At 42.7% G+C, this 20,987-nt stretch overlaps 1 protein-coding gene across 21 annotated transcripts in view; it reads left to right on the top strand.

Moving 5' to 3' along the window:
• DAB1 (DAB adaptor protein 1) overlaps positions 1–20,987 on the top strand; it is a 405,747-nt gene that overhangs the window by 123,665 nt on the left and 261,095 nt on the right. For all 21 annotated transcript variants that reach the window (XM_015072345.3, XM_053214136.1, XM_053214133.1 and 18 more), the window contains one exon: positions 1,909–2,111. In XM_015072345.3, coding sequence (XP_014927831.1) covers positions 2,045–2,111 — 67 coding nt within the window. In that variant the 5' untranslated portion in view covers positions 1,909–2,044. The remainder of the gene's footprint in view (positions 1–1,908; positions 2,112–20,987) is intronic.

The raw sequence follows: 20,987 nt of genomic DNA, 5'->3' as shown, positions 1-20,987 counted from the left end.
GATAAGTATTATTAATAAAATGAATTATGTCCATGAGTGATGAAGGTGTGTGGCTCTGTCGGCTCCCTTGGAGCATTGTCTTTTGTCGGGAGAGAGGTAAGAAAGGGCGTGAGGGCTAGTGGTGTGGTCCACATAGATGGCACAAAGGTAGCAGGAAAAGTTCTCATTTTCTGTGTATGATTTTATGGACCCCATTCTAGGAAGACAGTTTTCCATTTTCCGTGGTTGTGGCTTTGTATCCTGTACCTCAGACTCCTTTCAGTCAGGGCCAATGTTTTTTTGTTTTGTTTTGTTTTTTTAAGTAGATAGGTTGTTAACAAATAAACAAACCAGGTATCTTTGGATAAGGTGGGAATTTCCCCATTATCGAGCCTTACTCTAATTTTACTTATTTCATTGTTTTTTTTTTTTCATCCAGGTATAATTAACACACAGTGTTCTATTAGCTTCAGGTGCACAATATAATGATTCAATCTCTATGCGTTACTCAGTGCTCATCACGAGAAGTGTGTTCTTAATCCTCTTTACTGATTTTACCCATCCCCATCCCCCTCCCCTCTGGCAACCCCGAGTTTATTCTCTGTATATAAAAGTGTATTTGTTTGTCTCTCCTTCGTTTATTTTGTTGAATTCCAGATATCAGTGAAATCGTATGGTATTTGTATTTCTCTGACCTTACTTCACATAGCATAATCATTTCTTGCAATTTGTAACAACATGGATGAATCTAGAGGACATAAACCGTACCAGATTTTATGTGACTTTTATATTAGATCTTCTAGTTAAGCCATCTTTAGTTGTCATGACTAAGAGGTTCATTTTACTACTCTTTTTGAACGGAAACTGGCATTCAGGTCAGCCTTTCTGGATTCAAGCATTCTAGCTAAGTGGGATGAGCTAAGGATTGGCTGCACGGTTTAAAGATCCATTTCTAGTAGCTTTATCTTAATTTTCTTTAAAAATGGGTAACTAGTGAAATGTTTATTTTCAACTGAACTCTCACATATAGCTATCCGATAGATAGTCACCGGGAAAGACTGTTGACTTGACACAGGAAATACATTCATTCAATTTAAATGAAATCAAATGAGATAATGTATGTGAAGCAGTAGCTAGGGGCATAGTGTATAGTAAGTGCATAGTAAATACTAGGTGTAATTGAAGTGGTTGTATTATCATTATTATCATTATTATCTCTTCCCAGCACAGTGTCGGGACTTAATAGTACCTAGTAGTGTGCAATGCATATTTATTAAAGAAAGAATGAAGGGACTGTGTGGCTGCCTGATTCTTTTCTTTTTCTCCTCACATTAAATGCTTGTCTGCTCTTATAGCCCAGGAAAAAGCTGACATAAAAATTGGCTTGCTGGAAAGTTTCTCGGCCCCATTTGTCACCTTACCCTTGGAGCCCAATTGTATGTCAACTCCATGTCCCCTCTGATGCCTGGCAGTGAGGGACAGACCACAGGTCACTTCCCTGTGATCTGCTTTAGCTGCCAAGGCTCTGATCAAGCTTGGCTGATGGATGGGTGCCCTGTTGTTGGACATGTCTCCCCGGGATTGCTCAGGAAATGTGCCTTTGCTGTATTTTCTGGGTGGCATCTAGTGCTTGAAAGCAAGAAACATGGAAAACAAGAAGTTGGGTTTTGTCCTTCTTGAAAATCCAGTTTTAAAAGATCTATTTTGAGTTAGGTATCTAGTTTGAGAGACAGTTTTTCAGATAGACCTCTCATTCCCTTCGCTGCATACCCCGCCAATGACTTGATGAAATTGTGTGCGCAGTTTGCACAGGGAGACCACGATTTTCCTGTTTTTGTATATCTGACTGTTCATTTCCCCTCTTCCCACTAATTTTTGTTTAACCTCAAAAGGGTGATGATTCTGAACGTCCTCTTCCTTGATTTGTAGCACGCGGAAGGAGTGAATGAAATGTGCAGCTCGGGGCATTGTTTCTGAAGGGAGGAGTCGTTCTCTTGGAGAGGAATCCTCCATGAGCCTGGCCGAGGCCCGGGATCTGTGTGAAGTGGACTAAGGATTTAGTAGGATGTCAACTGAGACAGAACTTCAAGTAGCTGTGAAAACCAGCGCCAAGAAAGACTCCAGAAAGAAAGGTAGGGTTGATTTGTTCCTTTCTAACTGGCTGTTGATCTGTGCAGTGCCTTGTCTCTGGAATGATGTACAGTACTGTCTTCATGATGGCATATAGTTTTTAATGGTTGCCAACTTAATTTGCTGTTTTCCGTACTGGTAGTATAATATTTAATGGCTTTCCCCTGTTGCTTGGGTAAAGTCCCAAAATTATGTTCATAACATATAAAGACCTTTTTGATATCCCTTCTCTCCATCCTTCCAGCAACATCTCTGCCTAGCGCCCTGCCCCCTATCCAACCGTGTTTACCCTCCAAGCATTGTGTCTACTGTAGTTCACTGTTGCAAAGTTCTCAAATTCTAGCAGCACCAGAATCACCTGGGAGGCTCGTTAAAACACAGATTGTTCAGTCTCATCCCCAGAGCTTTTGGTTCAATAGGTTTAAGGTAGGGCCCAAGCCTTTATATATAACAAGTTCCCCAACAGCAATTGATGCTGTTGCTTTAGAGACCAGACTTGGAGAACCACTGGATGACTAGTCCAGCCTGAAATACTTACGTTGCTGCCCAATTTTTCCTAGACTGGTTCCCTCTTATTCTTCAGGTTAGTACTTACCTTACTCCCCACATGGGGTTGGTTTATTTTGTTTTTGCTGCAATAACACTTTGTTAGTATCTCACTTTATTAAAAATGCCCTGTGTTTTTTTCAGTTGTACTATATATTCCTTCAGAACTGGGCCTCTCATTCACCCTTTAACTCCAACACTTAGAAGGTGCTTGACCCAGAGGAGTCACATACGTATCTTTTAATGAGGACTGGCACGCACAGGTTGATCATAAAGTAATTCTATCACTTTTCAGGTTTTCCGGGGAATTTGGCTCTATGGCTTTATGACCATGCCTTTCAGTGTGTTTGTCTCCTGGTTTAAATTAGGTGTAAGCAACTTCATGCTGTGTGTGTGTGTGTGTGTGTGTGTGTGTGTGTACACATGTGTGCATGCCTGTTCCCTGTGGTTTCAGCTCTTTCTCTCCCCCATTTTCTGAGCTGCATGGAAGAGGATTAATAGAGTTCTCTTTCAGGTGTTGAAATCTGTCAATACGGACTTGCCAACCGGGATGCACTTAGTTGCTTTGTATAGGCAGTGATTTGTTTTGAGACACTGCTGTGCCGGCCCGGTCATGTTTTGGGATGACGCGTGTCTGACACTCTGTAGGATGCACAGGACATAAACGTAATACATGTGCAGCTCCTGGACAGCCAAAACCTCAGGAAGGATTGTAAATTTTGCTTTGGATGGTTACTTGAAACACAGATGTTTTGGAAGTAGTCTATTTTATTTTCTAAAACTTAGTGTAAACCTTTATGCATCATGGGCTGAGAAAAATAGGAGGAAAGCAAGTGGGTGAGAAAACAGGTCTTGGGAGACTGCTACACGGGAAGGGGGTGGGGGGAATATTGCAGACCATGATACGTACTAGAATTCAAATGCTTTTTCAGTGAAAACTGATACTTATATTTTTGCTTCAGATTTAACCTTTCCACGAAACTTGTGCTCTTGAATGCTTAATATATTAAGAATTGTATCTTACTGCATATCTTTTCATTCTTAATCTTAACATGCAAAACGAGGGGCATCCTAAGGAAGGGATTCAGGTTTCCAGAACATTGGCTCAGTTGAAGATTTGGAATGGGAGCATGAAGGTGACCTTTTTAGAACCTCCTCATCTTAATGTCTTACATGGTTCTAAAATCAGCATGATACATATGCAAGGAGTATCTGCTAGTGAGTGGCCAATACCATGGAGTCTGGGCAGGCTGACTTGGATTCAAATTCTAGCTGTGCCACTTCCTAACTGCATGACCTTAGAATGTTACTTAACCTCTTTGAGCCTCCGTTTTCTCTCCTATAATAAAGATAGAATATTACAGACTTCACAGGCTTACTATGAAGAATGGTTGAAATAAAGTGAATTAAATACTTAGTATAGTACTTGGTGTATTACAGGATCAAAAAATCACCTTTACTTTTTTTTTCCTCTTCCTTTTCTCTTGTTGCTTCCCTTTCCCCTTTATCCTTCTCTCCTTACTTCTTCTTGCCCCCTTTCTTCCCTATCATCTTTCTCCATTTCCCTTTTCTCTATTTCTCATCTCCCATTTCTACTCTCTCCCCCTCATTTTCCTCTTCTTCATATTCATCCTCTTCATTATCTATATTATATTGTTGTCTCCTATCCCATTCTAGAACAAGGGGATCTTAAAAAGTACATAGCTGATTTGTCCTGAAGTAAGATTTTACAATTGTTTGTAGTTCTGTAACAGTGGTGAACAATATGCATTCTTGATATACTTATTTGAGTCAAGGCACCATGAAAGCACGTACATACATTCAAAAAAGAGAGAGAATGTGTCTGTAACAGGATTAATTTATTTTGTCTTCTTCAGTTTCCACTGTCGAACACTAAGTATTCCATATGTATTCCATAAGTATTCCATAAGTATTCCAAATGTTGCTGACTGGATCAAAATAAGTAGAACTTGAAAAGGAAATATTAACAGTTTATTTATTGATCTTGAATCTTGATTATAATACTGTTTACTAAACTTTTTAACTAATTCTTCCAACTCCTCTTTGATTTTCCATGGAAGCAACATACAGCCTTTTAAGTAGGTTTCTATCTTCCTCTCTAACCCTCAAGTAATTATTCTTTTTCTTGTCTTATTGCATTGGCTGGGTCAGTCAGGACAGTATTTAGTGATCGTAGGTATCCTTAACTTGATCTTCAATTAATATAAATGCTTTAAAGTTTCATGTAAGTGTGATATTTAAATTCTTACTAGAGATTTTTTTTATTTTCATTCATGTATCGTTGTCTAGGAAGTATTTTTTTATAAATCCTGAATTTGCAGGTTGAATTTTATCATATGCTTTTTCTAAATTTATTTAAATGATTTACATATTTTTCCTCATAATTTATATTGTGGTAGATTTTACTGTTGCATTTTTCTAATCTTCATTTTTTGAGGTAAATACTATTCGTTCATGATGTATTATTTTCTGTATATGGATTTGATTTGTTGATATTTAACTTAGGACTTTGATATCTCTATTCATCAGCATGATTGGCATATAACTTTCTTTTCTTGAACAATCTTTGTGCCTGGTATTTTAAAGTTTATAATTTCATACAATGAGTTTTGTTGCTAAGGAAACTGAGTAATATTTAAGCCTCTTTCTGGAAAAATGTATGTTTTCTTTTTTTTTTAGTAATTTCATTTGACTTTTTAAAAGCTGCATATGCTTATTACTGAAAATTAAAAGAAACAAAGTAAGCATGAATATTACCATTAATCAAAAATAACTGCTGTTCTCATTCTAAATTAATTCCTTCTGGACTGCCTTTTCAGGATATGTGTTTGAGATCATACTGTTCATACAATTTCGTATCCTGCTTTCTTATTGCACATTATTTTTTTGTGTGTTATTTGACATTACTCAGATTATTACATGATATTACAGGCTAGAAGAGTTTTCCCCCTTTGGCAAGATTTAGGTGGTTCCTGGGGCAGATATTTTATTTCCTAAAAAAGAACACCTGACCATGTGGGTTATCTATCATGAGGGAGAGTGGCATAAAGAAAGTTAAGAGGCCCTTTAGAATTTCTCACAAACCTACCACCCTGGTTCTTTAACCCAGGCTGTTGAAATGAAGTCAGATAGTTTCCAATACAAGTCACAAAGGGGCACATTTCACCATAAAATGCATTTCTGCACAGGCCATGTATGAGATGTAACTGGAGTATTCACAATTCAAATAAGGGAAAGCTTGAAAGTAGTAAGAAACGAAGTTGTTTTCTTCATTTCATTTTTATTGGATTGTGTCACTACACATACAGCTTGTCAAACGGTGCCTGTTCCAGGAGTGGAATTTGATGAAGGACGAGAATGTATATTTTCAGGTTCGTTACCTGCCATCAAAGGGGAGAACAGTTGACACACTTCGTGTTATGGGTAAACCCAGCATTAGGCCACCCAGGAGAAGACTGTGGTAAAGGTATATGTCCCAGGATGAGCACATGAAGATGTTTCTGGGGGCATTGCCTAGAGTTTTTCAGTGGGCGCTGTCTGGTAGCTTAGTGTGGTAGGAAGAGCACTAACTTTGGAGCCTGACCTGGTTTTAAATTCTGACTCTTTTCCTTCTCTACTGTGTAACCAGAGATCCATTATTTAGCCTCTTTGAACCCTGTTTTTAAGTGTGTGTGTGTGTGTGTGTGTGTGTGTGTGTGTGTGTAATACATGTCATCTGAAGGGGGAGGGAGATACCATGGGTTAAGGTCCAGCTAGGGATCTGCAACATAGCAGCTGCCTGGTCAGTGTTAGCTTTTCTGCCCTCTTCCTTCTGAGGTCACAGTTCAGCACTGTCTTCTGATCCTCTAGAAACATGTGGAAATAAACTTATTCACTTTCCTTATGTTTACATGAGAGTTAAATCCAAGGACCATTAGTTAACAAAACAACAACAACAAAATGCTACCTTATTTCCTCCTTGAAAGATTTGGCCACAGCAATCAAAGCCCTGAGGAGTCTAGGAGAAGTTGGTTGTCCTATGGCAGATACCTTAGCTTTGGAGCCACATCAAGCTGAGTTTGAACCATGGCTGTATGCCTAAGTGTGAACTCTCAGGAGGTTTCTTAGAAAATTCTGGTTAAGGAATGGTTTCAGTGATGCCATACTCAGGGTCTAATCCCTCAACTACGCAGTTACCTCCAGAAAATATCTTGTTAACCCTGGCTTACCAATTAGGAGCTTGTAAAGTGCTATCATATCCATCATGTGATTGGATCCTTAGGACTTAATTTTTTTTGTAACGTTTTATTTATTTTTGAGAGAGAGAGAAACACAGGGTATGAGCGGGGGAGGGGCAGAGAGAGACAGAGACACAGAATCTGAAGCAGGTTCCAGGCTCTGAGCTGTCAGCACAGAGCCTGACGCGGGGCTCGAACTCACAGACCGCGAGATTATGACCTGAGCCGAAGTCAGACGCTCAACCGACTGAGCCACCCAGGCGCCCCGAGGACTTAATTTTTTAAAAAATTCTCTTGATCAAGCCTGTGGTGCAGAGCTGCTGTTTCATCGCCTCTGCCTGCTGCTCTTGTCCTGTGGCAAAGCTGCCCGCAGTCTGTCAGGACACTGGGCCTGGGCTTGCACCTCAGGCCTGCCGCTCTAGGTCCTTCCACTGCCTCGGGGCACTTCCACTTTTCCAGCTTCTGTTTCTTCAGGCACCAAACGGATGTGAAATTATATTTGCTCGACCAAGTCTGAAACCTAGACGAAGCAGTAATTAATTAATTAGGTTTTTTGTCCACAAGTATTTATCCAGCTCCAGCTGTGAACCCTGCCTGTGCTGTGTTCTGTGAGGAGAGAGAAATATCTGGAAAGTAGACTGACTGCAGCTGGTTCCTGTAGTCAAAGAACTTCTACCTCAAGAAGGTCCTTCTGGTTTTTAGAGGTCTCATCCTTCCTTAAAAAGATATATTTTTCCCTACTTGGCTACTTGTATTCATTCTCAGCCTACAACTATTCATAAAATGTATGTTCTGTTTTTACCCCGAATTTCTATTTGTTATTTAAAATATTGTGTGCTCGGAGCACCTGGGTGGCTCAGTCGGTTGAGCTTCGGCTCAGGTCATGATCTCACAGTTTGTGAGTTTCAAGCCCCGCGTTGGGCTCTGTGCTGGCAGCTCAGAGCCTGGACCGTGCTTCAGATTCTGTGTCTCCCTCTCTGTCTGCCCCTTCCCTGCTCATACTCTGTCTCTCAAAAATGAATAAACGTTAAAAAAATTTTAGAAAAAAGTAAAATATTGTGTGTTCATCATAATTAAGAAAATTCTTACTAAACTCTTTTCATGCCTTTCCTTACCAAAAGCAAGTGAATTTTCATCTTAATAAACACAAAGGCCACAATATTCTAGAAGTCTCTATACACTGAAACATGAGAAAGTTCTCTAGAAATCGAAGAACATGAAAGGTTTTTAGGAGTTAGCATTTGGGGGCTAGTCGGAACCTCTTGCTCACAGATGAGCTCTCATCAGAAGGAGTTGCTGACTTTCACTTGGTTGCTCAGGAGCAGAGTCAGGGCTGGAACCCAGGAACGGGTTCCCGGGCTGGTGTTCCTCCAGCTCCTCAGATTGCAGACAACTTACCTTCTTAGGACTAACCTCTTGGTATGTTTGTTCCCTCTTCTTTACACTGAAGACTCCTGGAAGAGGTCATGCTTTAGAATTAGATGATAGTAAGTTTGATTTTAAGATTTCACACAGTTTCGACTTGTGTATCTCAGGCTAGCTACTTTACCTTTCTTTCTTTTTTTTTTTTAATGTTCATTTATTTTTGAGAGAGAGAAAGAGCTAGCAGGGGAGGGGCAGAGAGAAAGACCTAGAATCTGAAGCAGGCTCCAGGCTCCACACTATTAGCACAGAGCCTGATGCCGGGCTTGAACCCGTGGACCAGGAGATCATGACCTGAGCTGAAGTCGGATGCTTAATTGACTGAGCCACCCAGGTGCTTCTAGCTATTTATCTTTCTGAGCCTCAACTTCTTCTATAAAATGGGGATAATGATGCCTATCTTGAAGTGTTGCAATGAGGATTACACAAGTGAATGATTTGCAGCCCCTGCCTGCCACAATTCTCTGTGCATAGACTGAGGAACAGGAAACTTTCCCTTTCCTCCCAGCCCCCCCAGTTCTGCTGCCAGCCCCAAGAGGCACTTCTAGTGCTCTAGAACATAAAGAAAAGTAGAAGGTGCCCTCTTCTCCAGAGGCTCGTGGGGGAATCCCTGAGAAAAAGGAATTGGACCATCTTCAAATGAATGCTGGCTTCAATAATAACAGAGAAGTCAACAGGAAATACAAAGGAGAATGGAGCATGTTGTTAAGCCACAAACATTTATTAATAGATATCATTTATTGTGTGCTTCCTGCGTGCTAGCCATTGTAGATAAATTGCCCCTAATGAACCCAAATCTTACATCACCCCGTGGAACACGTGAGAAAATAATGTTCAGGGAAGCCAGGAGACTTGCCCTAAGTCAGGTGGTTTGTCTGCATAAGCTAGAAAGTACTAGGGCTGTTGGATATTAATATCTGTGAGGTCTTCCCTGAAAGCGTGCTTTGGGTTTGCCCTGTGCCCTGTGTGTATGGGTTGCAACAGGTCACCAAAGCATTTCTGAGGGCTGAGGAATCTGAAAAAATGACAGGGGCTACACTCTTTTTTTGGTTGGGGAAGGCATGGAAACAGATTAGCCACATCATGTAACTTTACGGCACCATTCTGTGTTGGCAGAATGTTTTGGATCTTGGTGAGCTAATTGTTCTCTACTGACCCTGTGATTTGCGGGCTTTGGAAATTCAAAATCAAGGATTTAATTAAAAGATGACATCAATTTCTCTGAGGCTGATCCATAAAGCTCTTGGGCTGAGGTGTTGGGAGGGAGGGAGGGAGGGAGGGAGGGAGTACCGTTTTGGGTCAAGAAGTCCAGTTCTTTGTGTAAGACTGGCTGTCAGGTTGTATGATGTGTGGTGGGGAAAGACTTCTGTATTCTCTTTGAGCACATGGCCTTGGATTTATTACAGGACACATCACTCATTGTGGTCATTCCCTGAAGACAAACTCATTTCAGGTTTCATTGATGACTTAGTTCAGGGACTCATTTTAACTGGTTCCCTTCTAAGAAGTCAGGCTTTTTTCAAACCCTTCTTCGTACCTCCTTCCTCCTTAAATGTATTGTGTAACCCCGGCAGCACAGAGTACCCCAGTACCACAGGGGACAGCACGCCACACAAAAGCCCACTGCTGTTTGCTCCCTGTCTCCTGCTGTGTCACTCTGCCTCCTCCCACCCTGAGCCACACTGAGCCTTAGATCCCAGGACTCTCTTCTGTGACGTCTGTGTCTCCTGCTCCTTCTACCTGGGTCATCCTTCTCACCCTGTCTCTTCACTTGGCCAGCTCCTAGTCATCCTTCAAAACCCAGCAACCGTCATTGAGCCATCATCCTTGACGTTTTGAGCTTCAAAACAGCGTTCTGAATTAGTCACTGCCATCAGCCCCTGTAACCTCCTGAATGCCTCCCAAAGCCATTCATTCTGTCTCTCCTTGCTGCCCCTCTCCCAAGTGCAGTGCAGGCTACCTCTCTCCGCCATCTAGATTGTTCTCACACCCTCCTAAGTGGTATTTAGGTTTTCAGTATTTTCCACCTCTGCTGTTATGGATACCACTCACTAATGTGAAGATGAGATCAGGTCTCACCTCTGCTTCAGACCCCTCAGTGAGCAGCTCTGAGTGCCCTCAGGGTAGAGCCCCTACTACCCCCCCCCCCCCCCCCCCCCCCCCGCTCCTTGTAGCATAAAAGAGGCCTTTCCTGGTCTGACACTTCCTTATCTTTCTGGTCACATCTCTCAGTGCTCTTCCATAATGGTAGTCTATTTGGTGGTGTGACTGAATTAATTTCAGTTCCCTGATCATACCATGTGATTTTTTTTTTTTTTTTTACATTTGGAATTTGGCAAATGCTGTTTCTTCTCCAAATAATGTATTTTCCTTTATTCTTTTCAGAGCGAACTCCACTTATCCTTTAGTTTCAAGTTAGATATTCTTGTCTGCAGAAATGCCTCGGTGACCTGTTGTAACCCATACACACAGCCCCCGACTTGTGGGTCATGACTATTTTGTGTGCTCTCGAATGTCTCATTTTGTTCACCATAGTATATGTTTAGTTGTCTTTGTCTTCTGTATCACTCATTAGGCTGGGAGTCCTGTGATGGCAACATGTCTGTCTTGTTACCTGCTTCATTTCTACCACTAAGTACAATGTTGAAAGATGTAGGTATGCCACAATGTTGGTTGAATGAATAAGTGAGTGAATGAATGAATTCATGACTAAGAAAGCCTCATTTAGCTGGATTTGTGAGGGGGTTCCATAGTACCCTATCCTCATTCGAAACATGACACTTGCCATGTTTCCTTTATAATTTTTGGCTTATTTTTCTGTCTCTGCCATTAGCCACGAATTCCTAGCACAGCCCCAAAACATGATAAGTACTCAATAAGTGTTTGTTGAATTGATTATCATAAAGTGTGGGAGAGAATGATTTGCACAAGGAGAAAGAAAATTACAAAACACAAACATCTCCCCTAAATGCTGGCTCTTGAGATTCTTATTATGTGGCTTTGAAAATTCCTCCCATTCTGTGAACTGCTTCTTCTTTTGTGATGTGTGTCCAATCACGTCTGGTGCCGTAATTTAGCGTAATGTGGGCCATATTGGTAGTAAAGCTATAAGATTTGCCATATTAGTTCATGCCACTGCTTCATTAAGCTCAGTGTGCTGCCTGTGGCAGTGGCTGGGCTTGAATTTTGATGTTTAGAAGAACAAAGCTCTTATTCCTCCAAGTCCTGTGAGTCAGGTAAGGGTACACACCTTTGTAGGGTTGGAAGTCTTTATCTTTGCAGATAATCAGCAAATGCCCCAGAGCATGAGGTTTTATTATCCACTATGATTTGCTGAATGAGCAGACGGTGTTCCTATGTGTGTTGGGATATCAGCACCCTTTCCTATTGAGACAAAGTGTCTAGGATGGTCATAGTGCATGTGTTGTAAGACCGAGTGATTCTGTATAGTCCATCGAAAGAGCACACGTAGAAAAAAGGCAACAGAGAGGGTGTGGTGGAGGTGAAATGTTGGCTTATTTAAGCTCGAAAACCACCTTTAGACAAGTGTTCCCATTTTATAGGAGAGTCGACTAAGGCTCAGACGAATAGCTTGCCTGAAGTCCATGAAACTTGGAAATAAAGGAATCCATTTATATCTAGATCTCTCTGATCTCAGAGCCTGCCCACGTGCTTACCACTGGACTAAGAAGCTCCCTACTGAATTGTGTGTCTTCTTACCAAATACCAAGTAATGCTCACACTGAAAGACATCTTCCTACAGATTCCAGCAGAAGCACTGTTAGGTTGAAATGGCCACAGCAGGAGGAAGGAATCATGGCAGATGGTAGAGATAGAAAGAGAGTTGGAAAGGCAGAGGAAACTCTGGGTGTTCACACCTCTTCTCTGGCAGGGGGGAGGTTGCCATATACAAGGGTTCCACATGATTGATGGGGAAACATTTCCCTTCTAAAGAGGGTGCCAGTTATTCTATGTTTTCCAGATATAAAAAGGTAAAGATGAGGATTTTGAACTGTGAATACATCAAAATGGATTTCTAGATCATAGTTTGGAACAAGCAGTCCAGTTTTGCAAATGCCCTGAAGCGGTGAGTATCACCATTGGCCCAGTTCACCTCCCAGTGGGCATTCCCATATCAGAAATCATCATGAGAATGCTGGTGATGAGGGTAGCTACTGTTTATCAGCAATTATAAAATGTCAGGTAGTGTATTTAAACCTTTACGTGTGTTTTCTCTTGGACAACCCTTTGAGGAAGCTCTTTTTTTTTTTTTTAAATCCCATGTTTACTGATGAGGAAGTAGAAATTAAAGAACTAAAACAAAGTCAATGCCACCACTCTAGAACCTATGCTCTCAACAGCCCTGCAGTTCTGCCTAACTCATCCATTTAGCAAGTATCACATGCACCTTCTATGTACCTGGCACCTTCTGAGCGCGTTGACCTGCTTGGCTCTCCCTGAACATGCATGGGTTTTCTCTGGCTCTTTCTCTTCTCTCAACCTGGAAAAAAATCGCCCTAATCTCTTAGCTGGCTGCCAAGGCCTACTTGATCCTAAGATCCAGCTCAGATGGTGCTTCTATGAGGCTCTTTCTTAGCATTTTCTTCTTCCCATGGAATTAAGCTTTCCTTTCCCCATGATTCTCAACATGTTGTTTTTTTTTTTTTTTAATTTTAATCCAGATAAAGCTTTTATGTCTTTCTTGCATCAAGTAGGATTGCACTTACACACCTCCCTTCCTCACTAGGTTGTATTTTAAGCAGAGACTTGATGGCCGGGACTGTGTCTTGGGGATCATTATATCCTCTCAAAGCTGGGACAGGGAGAATTTATTGAAGAGTTGTCAGTGCCAAAAATGGGAAATGACATTAATTGCACAACTACTAAATGCAGGCAGAGAACACAATGAGCATATGAGAATCTGTGAGGTTGGTAATACCCCCATTTTGCAGATGAGGAAACATACTCATGGAAGCTCAAAATATGTTCAAGGTCACCTGTCTTGTGCATGGAAGAACAGGAATTTTTAAACTTAGCTTCTAAAGGATCCAAAGCATGGGATCTTTCTGCTGTACTATGCTGTTTTTCAGCAGTGGCCATCAAATAAAACTTCAGTGAAAGCTCAATTCCTGGGGGTCTCTGTCCTGTTAAAGTGGCAGCAATATTTGCAATTTACTTTTATAAAGAATTTATATATCATCATTGTAGATTCTCTTCCCTCAGATTGGGGGCTGTCATCGCTTGAGTTTTTCAATTCCCCTGCCTGGTGGTGCTGCTTTAGGGAGAACTTGCATTCCGATTGTTAAACCAGAGGCAAGAAAAGCCATGCAGGAACTCGCATTGGAAGAAGCCCAGCAGATGATGAATAGCAGACCTGAATCTTATCATGTATTTCAGGATGATGTACGGGACTGTTGGAAACTGCCTTTGACAAATGTGCACGGGAAGGGGAATTATCTCCCACAATGAAAAATGTTCTTATTATGTGATCCTAAAAAGGATCAGGACCCCTATCATTGGGAAAATGATCATCCCCGTATCCCTTATTAACAGCGATATGGAAGCATGTGCTAAAGACATTGGACGTTGGACTGAAGCCGTGATGGATAGCCATGAGTGCTAAATCCGGTCGGGCTTATAAAAGGTGGCTTGATGCTTGATAGCAGGTGGGAAATGTGCAACTCACTGAGGTCGCTTTTAGCCCTTGCTTCATGAGGCTCTGCAAGACTTGTTCTTGCTATCTTAGCCAAGTACCCAATGGCTTTTGGTCAGGCTAAACGCTATGATTAAACAGTAGGAGTTTGGCAATATACGTTTGTAGGAAATAAAACCATTTCCATAAGGAGGAAAAGACAGGCATTTTAAATATTTAATCTCACCGTATTTTCACATGCATATGTGAAAACCTACAGTCTTAGAGATTCACTAGCCTGTCCAAAGCTAGAAACTAGCAGAGTGTGGATATAAAGCTGAACGGTTTGATTTCAAAGTCTATGTGCTTTGTAGACCAAAGTGGCTTTTAGTAAATAACCTCCTGGTTGGAGTTCAAAATGGTAGAAATAGAAACGAGTGAATGCATATGTGAAGGTCCTTACTGCAGCCTTTAGCACACAGTAGGTGTTCAAGAAATGCTATTCAAATCAAGAATTGTCAACCCAAATTAATTTTATTAGAGGTTGTGTAATGATTGTTGAGTTCCTTCCTTTCTTTGCTCCTTCCCTCCTTCCTTCCTTCATTGCTTCTTTCCTTTTCTGGGTGTTTGCTAAAACCAAGCAGAGTGTTGGCCACAGAAGATTGTAAACAAGTCTGAGCTTAGGGAACTTAAGATCTGTACGAAAGACAGACAACTGAGAAATAATTATAGTTCATTGCAGTAAGTTGAAATCCCAGAGCAGAGATAACCAGCTATCCAAGGACTTCCCAGAGGTGGTGCAATTAAATAAAGATTCTTGGAGTGCCGATTCATTACTTTTTTTTAGTTCAGTGGGTGCTTTGTGAAAGATCTTATGTTATTACAGACATTGTCTACCCATTAGATTTAAATCCCTAGTTGTCAAAAACAAATCCTACCTTGTCCTCCAGTGAAAGGAAGACCAGCAGATCAGAAATCTTGCTTCTCCTTACTTCTAGAGTAAAAGCTCTGTATGCACATTTTATTCTTTCCTATTACCTGTAGGACCAGGCACATAGTATGTGTTCATTAAGCATTTGCTGAACAATAGAGTAGCCTAGATGAGACAGGTAATTCTTTGGCCTTTGGCCTACATTTTCCTAGAATCAGTAATTTATATTCCATTAGTTTTCCTTTGATGTTTTAAAGTAATGATTACTGTGGCTTCTCCTCCTGCTCTCTAAGTTATAGATTGCAAATAGATTTTTGTGTAACTTGCCAATGCGGGTCGATTTCAATGGCTGCTTCAAGCACTGCATAGAGGATTCTGAACTCCCGGCTCTGAGTGAGAAGAGTTAACATTCAGACTTATTTTCTTTCAGTCTTTTTTTTTTTTTTTCTGCACATGCGTGTGTGCATACAAACATGCAAACACGTGCATTCTTGTGTGATCCTCCTGGGAGTTTGATTCTGCATTACTTTTTCAGTAAAATCTTACAATTTAAGCCATTCCCATGTCACTCTAAATTTTGGAATTATCCATTTTAAAAAGCTGGGCAATCTCCTTTTCCTTAGCTTTTATTCGCAAGACCTCCTTCCAAAACCTTCTGTCATGGTTGCATTTTTCAATGGCTCCTTCCTAAATTTGCCAAATCTCACTTAAGCTGTGGCACACAGAACTGCTTTCAGTAGTTGATGATTCATTTCTGTTTTCATCCCTGAACTGATGCAAATGTTTGTCATCTGCATTTCGTGGCTGGGGGATGGTGCTAACTTCTTCCCTGCCATGGAAAGAGAAGTAGACCTTCTGGTGGGCTCCTCTTTGTGGGTGTGTCACCAGTGAGGGACACCACGCCAGTAAAGCCTTGGAGTTAAGATTTGCTGATGGATGCCTCTTTGCTTGAGCGATGTTTGCAGCTCAAATCTTTTAACCTCAGCTTTATCAACTTTAATATGTTGTCCTAGTGCCTTGATTTTTTGGTTCATCTGTTTTAATGTGATGAAATGTAAAAACCAAGCTGAGCCTGGTCCTCTTACAATGACTTTAGGGGTTTTCAGCTGATGGCCTATCCTTCGTCTGTAAGGATTCGAATTTTAAGCAGCCAAAAATACATTTTCCTGGTATCTGTCATCAAGTGATTAGTGCAACTATTTAGTTCTGGTCGTCTTTCCTATTCTTGGTAGATTTATTTTCTCTTCTTAGAATTCTCCTGCCGCCCTCTCTGTCTGGGAGACTGGAGATGTCATTTAAACATTGCTTATTAGGATTCCATTATTTGTCTCTCATATACAGTCAGCTAAATCAAAAAGTCAGACAGTGTTTTTAAATTGCAAATTTAAATGACAATTTATAGACCAGGTCTGCTGGAAATTTTCTGTCCTTGGCATCCATCATTGCTTGTGTGTATGTAGCTTTATGCTCACTCTCTTTCTCTCTCTTTTTATCTTCTTGAGAGCACAGCACACATATCCATCAGGAGGATCAGAAATGCTTGCAATCAAACGAAAACTGCACTAAAGATCTTGAAAGGAAATGAAGACAAACACCCTATCCCAGACCTTACTTGCATATTCGTTCTCTTCCTCCCCCGTCCCCCTACCCTCTCCTCTTAAATAGGAAACTTGCATTAGTCACATTTTTAAAAAAGTATCGAAGCACCTGGTTTAGATTCAAATAAAATTAACATTCTGCGAAGGTCTGAAAAATGCTAGATATTGTTACCTCAATTAATTTGCACAATAGACCAATGATAATGACACTATTATTAAGAATGGTGTGATAGCTAATATTTATTGAGCACTTACCCCACACTAGGCACTGTTCTGTGTGTTTTATTTGCCATAGCTCATTTAAGATGACAATATGTTGATTCCTAGAAGAGGAAGCTGAAGTTCATAGGAGTCGACTTGCCCAGGGCCCATATCTTGAGTGAGGGATGGAGCTCCTGCTTAGACTTAGAACTCTGTCTACCACACTAGCGTCTATTTTTATTTTCAGTAAGAAAACTTGGGGCCTACTTAGTATCTCTATTTCATAAGAATGACAGGTGGAAAAGTTGTCTAACTATGCCTTCCTGAGTTTTAATTTTTAGCAGATTGGGTTAGAAGGGGGGGCTTTAAACCTTGAAATCATCTTCTTTTATCGGTCCATTTTCTCTGGGATCAGAGTAGATGGCAAAGCATTATGATCTTCCATTTCAAAGCTGAAGGATTATCCATCTCGATGGGTGAAATCATCTTTAAAATCCTTCTGAAGCCGGCTATAGAGGTTGGTACGTTTCAGAAAATGCCTGTTGTACCCAGTAACTTTGATGATGAAAATGAACAGCGTGAAATTTGCATCTCGAGGGCCCCTGTTTAGTACGTGGTTCCGCTGCATCCACATTGTGTCCTATGTTTCCTTTTACAACAGAGCCTGGAGTTCTGCCTTTCAGCCTCTGCTCACTAGGCTCCACTGTCAGCAGAAGCTGGGGGAGCCAGGGCTGGTGGGGTTCCAATCTGATGTAGGAGGTAGGGACAGGGAGAGATGGAAGGACTTCATCGTGCCTGTGAGAAGACATGGAAAGGGAGCTAGAGGAGGCCAGGGGAGCCGTCAGACCACAATGAAGGTTTGAGCCTCAGTGGAAGAGGGAGAGAGGAAGGAGGGAGAGCTTGAAGATAGGAAGGAGAGAGGGAAGGAAGGAGAAGGGAAGGAGGGAGGGAAGGAAGGAGGAATGGAAGGGAGGAAGGAAGGAGAGAGAGATTGAAGGAAGGAAGGAGAGGGGAAGGAGGGAAGGAAGGAAGGAGAGAAGAAGGAAGAAGGGAAGGGAGGAAGGAGGGAGAGATTGAAGGTAGGAAGGAGAGAGGGAAGGAGGGAGAGGGGAAAGAGGGAGGGAGGGAAGGAAGGAAGGTATGAAGGAAGGAGGAGAGAAGGAGGGAGAGAAGGGAGGAAGGAAGGAAAGGTGGAAGCATCTCAAATTTCAGCAAGGTCATGGACATTGTGGAGTCCTTGAGCCAAAGCCACTCATCAGAGGAGGCCCTGCCTCCTGGGACAGGGCCCCTGAGTATCCATGCTTGCTCAGTCATTAGCTTGGAGCAGCCTGTGGGAAGCATGGTCTTGGTGGAGACGTGGAATGGATTTCTGAGTGCAGCGGTTGGGATTGTTTTCCTGCAAGTCAGCAAGATGCATCCTCATGGCCCCCCATTGCACCAAACTGAAAGCCAAGGTACCTAAATAATTCAACCCTCCTAACTTCTTCAGTCTTCTGCCGTGCGGTGCAAGGAATAATTCAGATTCTTCCCTCTGTGTCACCATATGCCCCTCAGGCAAGGGTGAACACATGCTGGTTAAAAGGAGGTGCTGATTGATGTTGGGACCTTGGATTCTCTGGCCAGTTAGTCTAGCAGTCCCCAGAACATTTTGTCCTTTTGCAGCCTGCAAGGCCTGCAAAAAGGGGATTGAAAGCAGCTGTTGGATTGGTAGCCTGAGAAGGAAGAGGCCCTCTTTGCACCAAGTGATCTCCCCACACCTCTTTTTGTGTCACAGGCAAAAGCAGAATGCCCATCCTATCATGCCCCTGCTCCACCACCAGTGCCAGGAAGGCCACAGAGTCCCATTTCTGGAACATATTTGTGATGGCCAGCCTGCGTAGGGGCTTATTTAAGTAGATTCCATGAACCCTCACAACAACTGGTGAGGCCAGTGTTCCTCACATCATAGCCTAGTGATTGCGTCCCTGCCTTCATAATTCCACATTGATCCTTCACAGCTCTGCCATTTATTAATGGCAGTTATCTTGGGCAGCTTCTAAGTCCTGTAAGCCTTCATTTTTTTACATGTAAAATGGGAGTGATGGGACCTCTCTCTCTCTCTCTCTCTCTTTTTAATGTTTATTTATTTATTTTGAGGGAGAGAGGAAGGGAGGGGTGGGCATGAGCTCAGCGTGGGGCTCTATCCCACAAAGTGTGAGGTCAGAACCTGAGTCTAAATTAAAAGTCACTTAACCGACTGAGCCACCCAGGTGCCCTGGAACCTGTCTCTTAGGGAGAGAATTCAAACCACATGCAATCATCCGTGTAAGGGCTTCAGCAAAGTGTTCCACATATATGTGCTAGCTTGCTGCTCTTCTAACTATGGGAAAACCAACGTCCCATGTGTCATGGCCGGCTCTTGGAATTGTAAGGTTTGTGGGAGTTGGGCTGAGCAAGCCTGCGTGTATACGTCCATCCCTGCCTAGCTCTGTGCTGCAGGTGGGGGGAAGGGGGAGACACCACCTGCCCCTTTCCTGCCTTCTAGGAGGTTACAACTTAGTGCTCAATGTTATTTGTTGGTTCGCAAGCACACCATGCTACTTTATGGCTTCGTGCTCAGCTTTCACGTTGGCCTTCCTCCAAAATCATTTGTTGTTTGGAACAGAACGCGCTCATAAAAGAAGCTGTCTGGAAGGCTGGGCATCCTGAGGGTCTGGAGCCCAGCACTGAAAAGTCAGGCAGTCATGTATCTCCCGTCATCTCTCCAGAGTTACTTTGCTTTTTCCCAGATCCACTTCTTGGTTCTCTCTCTCTCCGCATTCAGGGCTTGCCTTGGTCACTTTGCTCATAGCCAGCTTTACTGGCTTCTTCATTCAAAATCTCAAGGAAAACTGAGTCACAGGGTCCTCATTCCAGAGCCAGGGCAGAGTGAAATCTGTGAGGCTCACTTCACCTGTGACATTGGTCACCCCTGGGCTGTTCAGGAGTTAGGGGCATATAATGGACAGTAAGTGCTGTGGGTGATGGGAGGGGATCAGTATGCAAAGTAGTGAGACATGGACTGAACGGGTACAACTGTCACAATGACTGAGCTTAGATGTCACTTCCTGCAGGAAGTTTTCCTGGACCCAGCTGAACAAGGATAGTTAGGCCCTCCCCTGGGCTCTTCTGATTCTGGGCACTGGCCTCTGTTATAGCAGCTCTCAGGATGTGCTATACTTACTGCAACCCGAGTCTGTCATCACACCAGAGTGTGCCTCCCAAAGGTAGGGATGGGATCCAGTTTGTCTTTGCAGACCCTACTAGTATCTCAGTACCTGCCACCCAGCAAGTACTCAGTAAATGGTTTATAGAACTGAGGATCGTCAGGAAACTGACAAATAATTGTACCACAGAATGAGAATTACTTCCCAATGACACCACGAAGCAGTTGCCAAAAAAACAGCTGTCCTCCCTGCCCCACCCTCACCCCCGCTCCCCAAGGTGCGGTAAACATCCACGGGGACAGAAGCAGAGCTCAGACGGCCGCCTTTCATGTATAGTCATGCTCTGTGTCTTTGATCCCAAACTCCTTTAGGTATTGAGTCTTAAAGAGCCTGCTGCAGCTACCCACTTAATAGCCATCCGGCACCCCACGCATTAATGCCAATTAGCCTGGGAAAGATGAAAACTTTGGGGACTTAATGAGCTGAGTTGGCACCTGTTCACTCAGCCCTCCGGCCTACGTCTCTTCAGCTGCTTAAACCAACTGGATGGTGTCACTTTTAACCTTTCTGGGGAAAGGCTTACAAAGGCATTTTTGCTTTCGGTTGTCTTCAACTTTGACTTCACTTTGGGTGACTGACCTAAAGATTTTGGAGTGACAGGCTTCAGAAGCATTGTTTGAGGCCATACCTGCACCCCACCACCCCAGACCCTGCCCCGTAGAGCTGAGGGGCAGAGACTAAGGCAGTGCAAGTTGGGAAGACAGCCCAGGTGTGACAGGGCCAAGCGCAGTGCGTGGCTCAAAGTTACCCAATGAGTGTTGGAGGAGGAACTGTCTACCGGCACACCCTGCAGTGTCCCAGATCAGGGCGTCTGCTCGATGAGGACCCGCGGTGCCTGTGGCAGTGTGACCGCACCCCCACCGGTGCCTGACACGTGGTAGGTACCTGGGATATACTTGTTGCATGAGCAAATGATGCATGAGCAACTGAGCAAATGATGAATAGTAATTAAGAGCTTCAGCGGGAGAGAGACCTGGGTGTGAATCCTCCTTCTCCCACTGCTGCACATTGTGAGCATAGGCAGTTTGTGTCCATCTCTCTCACTCTTGGGTGCAGTCCTTGATC

The sequence above is a fragment of the Acinonyx jubatus genome, chromosome C1, assembly GCF_027475565.1.
Source record: "Acinonyx jubatus isolate Ajub_Pintada_27869175 chromosome C1, VMU_Ajub_asm_v1.0, whole genome shotgun sequence".
NCBI lineage: Eukaryota > Metazoa > Chordata > Mammalia > Carnivora > Felidae > Acinonyx > Acinonyx jubatus.
This window is presented reverse-complemented; position numbering and strand designations above follow the sequence as displayed.